The sequence below is a fragment of the Elephas maximus genome, chromosome 1 (assembly GCF_024166365.1).
Source record: "Elephas maximus indicus isolate mEleMax1 chromosome 1, mEleMax1 primary haplotype, whole genome shotgun sequence".
NCBI lineage: Eukaryota > Metazoa > Chordata > Mammalia > Proboscidea > Elephantidae > Elephas > Elephas maximus.
The window spans coordinates 103,986,540-103,998,621 of record NC_064819.1 but is presented as its reverse complement, the minus strand read 5'-3'; the positions used below and the strand labels follow the sequence as shown (position 1 = coordinate 103,998,621).

General features: G+C 48.7%; 1 protein-coding gene across 7 annotated transcripts in view; it reads right to left on the bottom strand.

The window, feature by feature from the left end:
• DAAM2 (dishevelled associated activator of morphogenesis 2) overlaps nucleotides 1–12,082 on the bottom strand; it is a 152,005-nt gene that overhangs the window by 22,688 nt on the left and 117,235 nt on the right. For all 7 annotated transcript variants that reach the window (XM_049891385.1, XM_049891392.1, XM_049891370.1 and 4 more), the window contains exons 12-15: nucleotides 9,439–9,497; nucleotides 9,109–9,293; nucleotides 8,183–8,482; nucleotides 1,942–2,049 (exon numbers count right to left, since the gene is read on the bottom strand). In XM_049891385.1, the coding sequence (XP_049747342.1) occupies nucleotides 1,942–2,049; nucleotides 8,183–8,482; nucleotides 9,109–9,293; nucleotides 9,439–9,497 (652 nt within the window). The remainder of the gene's footprint in view (nucleotides 1–1,941; nucleotides 2,050–8,182; nucleotides 8,483–9,108; nucleotides 9,294–9,438; nucleotides 9,498–12,082) is intronic.

Genomic DNA, 12,082 nt, shown 5'->3' with positions numbered 1-12,082 from the left:
TCTCAACCCACCAAACTGGGGGGACCCAGACCCAGTTTGTCCTAAACTCCATACCTGCTTTTTCCCCACTGGCCCCCATCCTAACCCCACCTCAGGGCCCAGGGGACTGGATGGGCAGGACTACAGCCCTGGCCTGGAGGAAGACTCTCCAAGCAGGGGGAAGTGTGTGAGGTGGGCTGTGCCCTCTATGCCCTTGCACACACTCCCTTCATCACCCAGCACCCAACCAGGACATCCACGCAGGGAGCACTGATTCTCAGGAGCCGAGGGCTCAGAAGAGCTCTTTCCAGCCCCAGCTGGGCCTTAGCTGCTGCCTGTGGTCATGGCAGCTTAATGTGAGTGTGGCGCTAAAGCATTTCATAGAATTAAGGTGGAGAATCAGATTCCTTGTGTCCCCACACCTGAATGAAATCGATAATTATCTGGTTTTTCTAGATCCCCAAGACAGGACCAGTGTCTGACTCCTCAACCCAGTACACACATTGCCAATGCCCTAGAAGCAATTAAATCTGTCTTCAGTCCTGTCTGCTCCTAGGAAGATCCTCCCTAGGTCTGGGCTTGGCCAAAAGCAGGGTGGGGCACCTCTCCAGACCAATAGAAGACATACCACAATGTCCAAGAGCTGCCCAGGGCCCAGGAGGACACAGACTCCATTTACTGGCACCTGAGGAGGTCCCCAAGGCCAGAGCCCTAGTCTGAGCAGAGAAACAAAGGAGAAAATAAGACAACCCAGACAGGAAACAGCCCCTCTGTGGCAGGCTAGAGAGAAGGCAAGTACCCCGGGGCATCTAGGTTGGTAATTCCCAAATTGGACTTGGTAGGAAGGTCCCCAGATGTGCTACTAACAATGCAGATTCATGGGCCCCAGCTCTCCTCCTGAATCACAGGAGGATGAGGTCTGAGAATAAACATTTTTGGCAATTTTGTGGGTACCCAGCATAGTTTGAGAGTCCTGCTTTGGGAATGCCCTGTGTTCTGCCACCAACCCCACTCCCCCTACTTGCTCTGTGGCTGGAAGACCAGTACTGGATGACCAGCCATAGACACATGGTGCCTGTAGAGCAAAGATCAGAGTCTATCCAGGGCCTTCTCAGGGCTCAGCCCAGTCTCAATCCCCAGAAGTGACTCGGAGCAGCAGCAGCATCTTCCTGGGAACATCTGCTGACTCATGGGGGTGTTGGGAGATGAGAGCATGGTGGAGAAAGTGGTGTGAAAACTTATAATGTCTTCTAGGTATAGACCCTAAATCCTAGGGCCAAAGAAAGAGCAGGGGTCAACAGTGGCCAGGCTCTGCAACTCCTTCTCCAGTGCTCCAGGACAAAAACAGAAATACACAAAATGCAATTTCATCATTTTGTCTGTAATTATAAACTAATACAATGGGATGTTCCCCCCCCCACTGGACTGCACACTTCATATCTATTCATATTCATATCTATGTCCTCAACAAATAACATGGAAGGAAGGAAGGAAGGAAGGAAGGAAGGAAGGAAGGAAGGAAGGAAGGAAGGAAGGAAGGAAGGAAGGAAGGAAGGAAGGAAGGAAGGAAGGAAGGAAGGAAGGAAGGAAGGAAGGAAGGAAGGAAGGAAGGAAGGAAGGAAGGAAGGAAGGAAGGAAGGAGAAAAGGAGGGAGGGAGGGAGGGAAGGAGGGAAGGAGGGAGGAAAGGAGGGAAGGAGGGAGGGAGGGAGGGAAGGAAGGAGAAAAGGAGGGAGGGAGGGAGGGAGGGAGGGAAGGAGGGAAGGAGGGAGGGAAGGAGGGAGGGAAGGAAGGAAGGAAGGAAGGAGGGAAGGAGGGAAGGAGGGAAGGATGGAGGGAGGGAGAGACAAAGGAAAAGGGCCAGAAAGGGAGCTTAGGTTTGGGTTCAAGGTTTGTGTGTGGAAGTCAACGCAGGAAAAGTAGGTAACACATGGCCCAAGAGGCCAGAGGGGACGAGGTCTTACCTGATGCCTCTGATAGGCTGAAAACATTTTTTCAAAATCCTCTAGGTCCAGAATCCGAAATACCTGCATGTCATCAATCTCATTCCATACGGTACCAGGGACACGTTCCTAAGATTTAGATGAGAGAGAAGATGCCATGGCTGACCCAACTCTGTTATGGAGCCTCCCGATACCTCCCTGACCCCACCTGTCCCTCGGCTGTGCATACCACAGGGACAGGCTATTAGACTTTCAGAAGGGGGTCAATTTCTCCCCTCAAACCTCCACCATCCTTGAGAAACTGTGTGGAAATTCTCTCCTCCAGGATGAAAGTCAATGACAACCCCCTTCTTCCTTTTGTGTGGGGCCACATGTAAGCATGTTCTGGAAATCCGTGCGAGTGTTAGAGCGATGGGTGGGCATGTATGAAAGGGTGCGAACTACGCTCCTTTTGGAAAAACAAACAAACCATGCTCTCAGAACACAGGGCCCACTCGCCCTGAAGGCTATGGTCTGCTGGGAGGTGGTTCCAATCATTTGGCTGGAATCATTGCAAGGAATAGTGCCCACACATATTTGGGATTGCTCAAAGCCTCACTGCAGAATATATTTATCTTAGATCATCGTTTTCTCTCCCAAGGGTCTTTTTTCCACTTTCCCAGATTCGCAGAAAGTGAACCAATGCCAAAGGTCGGGACATCCTGGCCTCTCCAGTGACGCTGCTCAGACCAACAAGACGCTGCCACAGTTTCCCGTTGGTCAGACCCAGGGAAGCTATCCCATTCTTTATGATTGGGATGGGCCCAGAGTTTTAGATTCCAACGGTTTTTAGCTTAGTCCCTCAACTCTCTATGTAAGAGACCCTTGGGCTGAATTCCCATCCCAAAGATCCAGGAAGGAGCTATTAGCCAAGCCAGAAAACATCCCCATACTTTTGTAAAAAGGAACCCTAGTGGCACAGTGGTTCAGCGCTCAGCTGCTAACCGAAAGGTCGGCAGTTTGAACCCACCAGCCGCTCCGCTGGAGAAAGACGTGACAGTCTGCTTCCATAAAGATTATAGCCTTGGAAACCGTATGGGGCAGTTCTGCTCTGTCACATGGGGTTTCCATGAGTTGGAATTGACTTGACATCAACAGGTTTGGTTAGAGAACTGGAGGAGGAGACTGGGCAGTGGGTGGTGAGGAGCGGAGTGAAGTCCTTAAAGCATGAAAAGCAAAGCCCCTCCCACTGTGTTCCACCTCTCCCAGGAATCCTCAGTGAGCCCAGAGCTTTGCTGTCCTTTAAAACATAATCTCCCATCTTTCTTTGTGGGCGGAGGGGCAGCCAGAGAACCTTCTTAATGCCCCCTCCCCCTTTCTACATCTCCCCCTCAGCAAAAGAAACATACCTTTCACTCACTTTTATTTTCTTAAACTCTGGAAAGGGGTGGCTAGGCCAGAGTGGGGGTGGGGACATTCCTGTGGCCTTCCCAAGGCCAGGGACCCTCTTGTGGAATGTCGGGCTGGGAAGCTCAGAGAAGCAAGGGATACAGGCAACTGGCCAAACCTAACACAGACACATTCTTTTCATGGCAGAAATAACTAGTGTGTGCACGTATGAGTGTGCCTGAGAGAGAGTATGTGTGTGAGTGTGCACACATAGGAGCATGCATGGGGTAGGGGAAGGTACTGTGGAGAGGTGTGTGGGAGACAGAGAGAAGATGGGAAGGAGGATGGAATCCGGGATGGTAAGCAGGGGCAATGACTGAAGCAGTGTGGGGTGCAAAGAGACCCCACTCTGCTCTGTGGGAAACTCCCACCTCATTTGCTGGCTAAATCCAGACTTGGGTGGAGGTTGGGTGGGGGGATGGGAAAGCCACTAAGGTAAATCTCCTGAGACCAGGACAAGACAAAAAGAGCTGGCCGTTCAACACCTGGAAGAATCTCCTACCTGACAATGGACATCCTGACTCTTCCTCACTTCCTTCCCAGCATGCTCCTCCCCTGGCCCCATCTAGATTCTCCACCTTTGCCAGAGGGACCCAGGCGGGGGTCTTTGTGAAGGTGTAACTGAGGTCTGGAGCCAGAGAGAGATGTATCTATTCCAATTATTCTCCACATCCTGGACTTCACCAAGCCTCCCTGATATGCCCATCTTGTGTACTAATTCTTGGATTTAATTTTTGCAACACTCTGCCCAAGGCCCATCACCTCTAGCCTAGATTCCTGGACCTTCTTTTCTTCTGTTGGCATGCCTTATATGCCAGGGGAATTGTTCTCAAAAGCACATTTCATTATGTTTCCCTCGTAAAGTATTTCCTTTGGGGTCAGAGTAGCTAGGTTGAACCCCCAGCCCCACCACTCTGGGGGACTGTGTGCAAATGGAGTGTTGCTACTCTTGTCCCATTTCATGTAAAAGGAACTGAGGCTCAGTGATGCTTACCTTGCTGAGTTGATTAAGTGGGATAACATATTTAAGGCACACTGTGGTATTAGTAATAATGAACTTCATATTATTAAGACTTTCTATGTGTCAAGATGGAGCCCTGGTGGCACAGTGGTTACGTGCTTGGCCATCACTGTTCCAAGTACTTATATGCATTAAGTCAATGAAACCTCATGACAGTCCTATGAGATGGAAATTATTATTACGCTCATTGTCCAGATCAGGAGCCTGAAGTCCAAACAATGGAATAACCTGCCTCTGGTCACACAAGTTTAACCAGTACCCCGTTGCCATTGAGTCAATTCCAACTCATGGCCACCCACGTGTGTCAGAGTAGAAGTGTATTCTGTGAGGTTTTCAATGGCTGATTTTTCAGAAGTAGATCACCAGGCCTATATTCTGAGTTGCTCCTGGGTGGACTTGAACTTCTAATCTTTCGGTTAGCAGTCAAGCACACTAACCATTTGCACCACTCAGGGACTCTGTTAAAAGTTTGTTGTTGTTGTTAGGTGCTGTTGAGTCAGTTCCGACTCATAGTGACCCCATGTACAACAGAATGAAACACTGCCTAGTCCTGTGCCATCCTTAACAATGGTTGCTATGTTTGAGCCCACTGTAACCACTGTGTCTGTCTTGAGGACAGTCTTCCTCTTTTTCACTGACCCTCTATTTTGCCAAGCATAATGTCCTTCTCCAGTGACTAATGGCCCCTGATAACATGTCCAAAGTACATGAGATGAAGTCTGGCCATCCTCCCTTCTAAGGAGCATTCCAGCTGTACTTCTTCCAAGACAGATTTGTTCGTTCTTCTGGCAGTCCATGGTATATTCAATATTCTTTGTCAGCACCATAATTCAAAGGCATCAGCTCTTCTTCGGTCTTCCTTATCCATTGTCCAGCTTTCACATGCATATGAGGTTAAATGTTTAGGGCTGGGATAATAGGTTCTCAAATATTACTTGATGCTCCCTACCCCCGCTGCCCACTCCTGTGGAGAAATGACTGCAGCCCAGCCAAAAGCTCCCCATTGCCTAGGCTATCAAACCTACATGTTTCAGTCTAGCAATGAAGCTCCAGCCTCCTCTGGGGCCTTGGGGGATTTATATCAGTTTTATTATTAGTGGGCCCCGGAGAGCATCCCATTAAGCATAAATCTCCATATGATGAAAACACTGAGAAAATCTTAGTTGCTTTGTCTCCCTTCCCTAATTGTTGGCGTGCCTGGTCGACTTTTCATGCAGTTTAAAACAAAGCAATATTGCATCTGATCATGAAGAACGAATGTTTCTGCATAGGCCACAGATTTTGCTTCTGCAGAGCTGTTTGCCTGCTGCCGTTTTGGTCCTCCACAGGGCATAGCTGTGCAGTGCAGCTGTTGCAGACCTTAACAATCTTGCTTCAAAATGCTGCTAACAGGTGGCTTTACAAGGCCAATAACACAAACTGCAGACGTCATCAGAGGCCCAGGAGACTATGAATGAGCTAGATTATCAATCAGAGGTGGAGGGAAGCTTAGAGATCATATCACAGACCAGCAAACTAAGATAAACAAGGGATTTCCACAGCTCGCACAGCTAGTTAGGGCTAGTTAGTTGCTTTGGTTAGAATCTCTCCTTCAACCCATCCCCAGGGTCTCTAGGTGTTTTCTTGAACACATTTCCTAATTTGTCAGATCCTGACGTACCTGGATAGTATAAGTGGTTATGTGCTCAGCTGCTAACTGAAAGATTGGCTATTCAAGTCCACCCAGAGGTGCCTTGGAAGGAAGAGTTGGCAATCTACTTCTGAAAAACCAGCCATTAAAAATCTTATGGAGCTCACACATGGTGTCGGGGATGACTTGACGGCAACTGATTTGTGTTTTGGTTAACCTCTTATAGGGTAATGTCACGTCTCACCTTTTGTTATTATCCACTATGGCCCCCAGCAAGGCCTTTACATAAAACTGACCTCAGACTAGCTGGCCTACTGTTAGCAGAAGGTGACTGACAAACAGCTGACCACCTACTTCACTTAAGGAAACCCTGGTGGTGTGGTGGTTAAGAGCTATGGCTGCTAATCGAAAGGTCAACAGTTCAAATCCGCCAGGCGCTCCCTGGAAACCCTATGGGGCAGTTCTACTCTATCCTACAGGATCCCTGTGAGTCGGAATCGACCAGACAGCAACGGGTTTGGGTCTTTTTTGGCACTTCACTTAACGATCTCCAGTCTTCTCCTACTAGAGTCTCTGTTTGAGTTCAAGTTTAGCTCAAAGAGAACGATCCAGTTAGGAATTCCCCAAGACTTAGTCCAAGAGGCCCATACAACAAGGTCACAGTGGATTCATTAGTCCCAGCCCCAAACTGATGCCTGCAGGACTGGTGTTGCAGTGTGGGTATGGGCCAGGCTAATTGCAGCCAGTCGCCACCGTATTTGGCCAGGTATGTGTTTACCCCAGGGTCTTAATAAAAAAACCAAAACAAAACAAAATAAAAAATATCAAAACCAGTTGCCATTGAGTCAACTCTGACTCACGGTGACCCCATGAGTGTGCCAGAGTAGAACTGCACTCCATAGAGTTTTCAATGGCTATGACCTTTTGGAGAGCCCTGGTGGCACAGTGGTTAAGAGCTACAGCTGCTAACCAAAAGGTTGGCAGTTCGAATCCACCAGCCGCTCCTTGGCTCCTTGGAAGCCTTATGGGGCAGTTCTACTCTGTCCTATGAGGTCACTAGGAGTCGGAATTGACTCAACAGCAATGAGTTTGGTTTGGTTTTGGTGACCTTTTGGAGGCTGGCACCTCTAGGTGGACTCGAGCTGCCAGCCTTTCAGTTAGTAGATGAGCACTTAACCATTTGCACCACCCAGGGAACTCCTGGTCCTCTTAATATCCAAACCTAAACCCACTGTTATTGAGTCAATTCCAACTCCTAGCAACCCTATAGGACAGAGTAGAACTTTCCCCCAGGGTTTCGAAGGCTGTAAATCTTTAAGGAAGCAGGCTGCCACATCTTTCTCCCTCAGAGCAGCAGGTGGGTTCGAACTGCCAACCTTTTGATTAGCAGCCAAGTGCTTTAACCACTGTACCACCAGGGCTCCCTCGGTTCTCTTAATAGGACTTGCCAATTTACAGAACCAGAGATGATAGGGTTTAGCTGAGGTTGGATCCAGCCTTCAATTACTGTGGTCTAATGAGACCTAAGGCATTTTTACTTCATGCCTGTGAAAGTCTAAGAGAGGAATCAGCTCCCACACTTGGACCTGGGAATGGTGATTATTATTGGATGAAACTCACAAAGATCTCTCACTGCTGGTCTAAGAAATGTGGCCAGTGCTGTGAACCTTCTCCTGGGGAGGATGTCTGAGAGAGACAGGGTTGCATCTTGACACCAAACTCTTCATTGCAAGGGCTCCAGGGCCTCAGCACCCTCGCCTTGTTACCCTCTGACATGGCCTCATTGATTTTTACCATCTCTAGACCTTGGTCAAAGCTCTTCCACATTTTCCATTCTCTTCCTCAACTTGGCCCTGACCTTGAATTTCCAGGGTCAGTTGCTTGGCCCATCCCCTGCTCCACTCCCTCAGCACACACAAATCACAAATTCCATTTGTAGGTGGCTTTGCTAGTGTGATAATTATCAGGTGCCAAGCATCTTCTCCCAGTGTAGATGTCCCCCCAGAGTAGAGGGAGCTGCCTGGCATCAGCAACCCGACCTTCTGCAGCTGCTGTGTCCACCCTTCCCTCCACCAAAGAAAGAACCCAGCATGGTGATCTGTAAACAATGGTCAGTCAATCCAGGGGCTGATGGCTACTGGCTGTAGGAGAATGGACCCACTGACCCCATCCTGGTTACTCACCTCATTCAGCTTGACCCAGTTGAAGGACTTCAGTGGGTGGGAAGGCTGGGGAACATGCTTCTTCCTGAGTGGAGCATCATTGCTAGGGAAGGGGTCCGGTGGGAGGGGCATGCCCATGCTGAAGCAAGGTGGGGCACCTGGGGGAGTGGGAGGCCCACCAGGTGGAAGGGGTGGCGGTGGCGGTGGGGGGCAGCAGGCAAAGGGTAGAGGGGGTGGGGGTGGAGGCAGGTCATTGGTTGTCATCAAGGAAGACAAGGTGAGTGGGCCCCCAGGGGGAGGCGGAGAGGATACAGGGCCTGTCTGTGGGGAGACAGAAAAATCAAAAGACAAAGCCATCAGTAATGATGCCATTCAGATCCCTCAGAGCTATTCCTTACTCTTAATTTCCATGTATACTACCCGCCAAATCCTCTGTCACCTCCCACACACATTTAGTCCCCTTGCTTTCTCTGCATCCCAAACATCCAACACACACAGATACAACCACAGACAGACACACATACATTCAAACACATACACAGATACTGGATAATCAGTCACAGTCATCATGATGTAACAGCAGGGTTGATACGTACAGTTGTGTAGGTTGCTGACTGCACAATGGCATCCAGCTGACAGGGTGAGAGGGAGCCAAAATCCCACCTGCACTCTGCTTTCCAAGGTATGCTTCCTGGGACAGCGTCACCCAGAGAAGGAGCATTACTTTTTCTAATTAACACAAAGATGCCGTCTAGACTACTGGGGGACACAGTCAGCCCTTACAGCCTCAGGGGTCTGGGTCTCCGCTACCCTGGCCTGAAGTTCTCTCTCTCTCTTCTACCTCACTCTAGGATCCTTGGCCCCTCCCCACATCTGCTCTGCCCACTCTGCCTGGAAGCCCAGGGTCTCAGCTCAACTACGTGAAAAGGAAAAGGGTGCCCGCGTACTGAGATTTCACTGAGTTGGGCTACCAGCTCTGCCACTTGTCCCCGAGCCTGGCGTAGCTCCTGGGACTCTCGGGCCAGCTTGTCCTTCATCTTGTTCAGTGTCCGCATCATCTCTTCTTTCTCCAACGTCTTTGTCTCGCATTCCCTCTCCTTCCTCTCCAGCCGGCTCACCAGCTCTGTGTGTTCTGGGATGGGGGTGGGACAGGAGAGGAAATGGGAAGAGAGAGCATGAGTACGTGTGTGTATTCATCTCCAAGGGAGGATGTGGGGCCCTGGGCTGTGCTGAACAAAGGTGCAGAGCATGCAGGAGGCTCAGGCAGAACCCCTCACCTTTCCGGAACTTCTCAGCCTGTTCTCGCCACTGTTTCACTTCGTTCTCATTGATGAGCCTGGGGACAGATGGGGAGGGGGCAATGTGACTGCTGACCATCTGCTCAGTTTCTGAGCAGACATGTCATCTCCCTGTTCCCCACACTGGTACCCTGATCACCAATCTGTCCAGCCACAAGTGGCTGGGATTTTAATTCCCCAGATGTCTCTTCAGGTCTCCATCACTGCCCAGTCTTCATTAAGTGTCTCTCCTTGGACGATGAGAGCTGGAAGGACCCTTAGATGCCCTGTCCCAACCCCTTTGAGATACAGCTGAGGCTCAGAGACCAGACACAGGAACAACAGCTAATTAACTTTAGAACTAGGACTAAGTCTCAGACTTCCCTTAGTCGTATAAAGACCTGTATCCCTTTGTAAAAATAGATTTTTGCAGCTGAGAGAGAAAAATATTGACCCTACCGTGGTCCTAATTTCCAGGCCCAGCAAAGACCAATATGTAAGAGCAAAAGAAATTGCCGCATATCCCATAACACAGGATGTTGAGGGTAAAGAAGGGACATATCTGAAACATCATGTAAACTCTTATAACAGGGTGTTAAAATTAAGCTTTCATCTCCACACCCAGGTATAAAAGAGAGGGGGAACCCCCAAGTGAGATCTCAGTGATAATTTCCTTTTTAAACCTGAAATGTGAAGAGTTAGATCCATGACCCTTGGTTTCTCAACCTGATCAAGGATCTAAACGGGGCAAAGAATGGAGACAGAGGAGTATTTTGTGAAGAGTATTTTTTGAAGACAGCCACTGTCAACTTCCCCAGAAGGCGGGGGAGACTACTTCTTTGACTACAGTCCTAATGAAGGGGCTTCTCCAGGTCCTCCCAGAAAGTTTCGACCCATGGAGGGAGGCATGGTGGACTGGTTTTGACTTGGGGCCAGGCAAATCCAGAGGGTGAAGGGCTGATCGGAAGAGCACTGCTGTGCTGGGGTCTGCTGGCATTCCTAGAGGTTGTTAGAACAAGAGATGGCATGAAAGTTTCCCACAGGCCAGATGTAAGCCTTGTGGGGGAACTGGGCTAAAGCTATTTTAAGTCCTGCCCAAGAGGTTCACGTGGGAGAAAATTGGAACCACCAACAGTGTAAGTCTGTGTGCTCTGGATCGTCAGCGAGCCAGGGGCTGACAGAAGGGATGGAAGCAGCCAGCTAGCCAGCTGGGAAAAACCAAAACAGCTTCCATGACCAGTGACCTGGGTTTTGTTAGAGGAGATTCACACAAAGGAACCTGTGCAGGTCCCAGGAACATAATCGCGTGTCTCCACCCATGTGCCAACAGAACATAAAGACTGCTTAGTAAGTCACCAGATCAAGTACGACTTTTTTCCCTTTCTCCTTCCCGCCCCCATCGCTGCCTCTGGAAAGACTGGTTAGCTAGTGGGAGGGGGAGGGGTAGCAGGGGTTAGAGGAGAAACTGAGAGCAGAGAAAAGAAGCCAGCCATCACACACACACACACACACCTTCCCACTGTAGCCTCCCAGTCCCAGCTAGGGGAAGAGAGAAATTTAAGGCTAAATCAAGTCTAGAATGTTGATTCACATCTGGGATTAGTCTTTCTCAGATTTGAGACTATGCTGACAGCTAAGTGACCTTAAGACTTCTATTACCCAGAAAGGACCAAAAATGTCAATGGGCCTGAGAAGTTTTCATCCTTTGGCAGAGGAAATTTTTCCCCACCAACTAGTGTAAGGAATGATAGAAAACAAAATGAAATCGCATTTTGATAACTTTACTGGTTGTACTTGCTCAACATACCAGTTAGGGCTTTAACTAGATCAACACCCAATTGTGCTGAGGAAAACAGCATGAACAGTTCAGAAGTTGTTTTCTACTTGGCTTTGGAATGCCGAATAATGAATCATTTAGGGTCCGTTTACCTCCTTAAGGGCAGTGGGCTCAGACTCATACCGAAAGTTAAATGAAGGCTTAAAATTAAAAATCAGTATGTTAATGCAAGGTTTTATTATTAACTGATGTGCTTTTAAATTGTTTTCTCTAAACCCAGAGTCAGAAAAAGATGATGAGCCAGAAGGCCTTAGGCTCTGACATGCCTTGTCCTCAAGTTCAGGGGTTGGCAAATTTTCTGTAAGGGATCAGAGAGTAAATATTTTAGGTTTTGCAGACCACATACAGTCTCTGAGGCATTTTCTTGTTTGTTCGTTTGTTTGTAACAATACTTCTGAAGAACGTAAAAGCTAGTCTTAGCTCATGAGCCATGCAAAAACCAGCTGGAGGATCTGAGTTAGCCCACTGGCCATAGTTTTCTGACCTCTGCTTTATGTTAATGCATTTAAATCCCCCCTGTATCCAGTCCATGCAGTGGGTGATTGAGAGTTAGTTACACATCCCTATAAAGCAGTGCTGTCCAACGGGGTATTCATTAGCCACAGGTCATGTGGCTATTTAGGTTTAAATCAATTAAAATTAAAAATTCAGTTCCTCAGTAAAATTAGTCACATGTCAAATGCTCCACAACCACATGTGGCTAGTGCTTACCACAGATAAGGAGCGTGTCTATTATCTCAGAGTTCTATTAGACAGCGCCGCTCAAAACCCATTGGTCTGAGAGAGGAGTCCCTGGGTGGAGCAAAT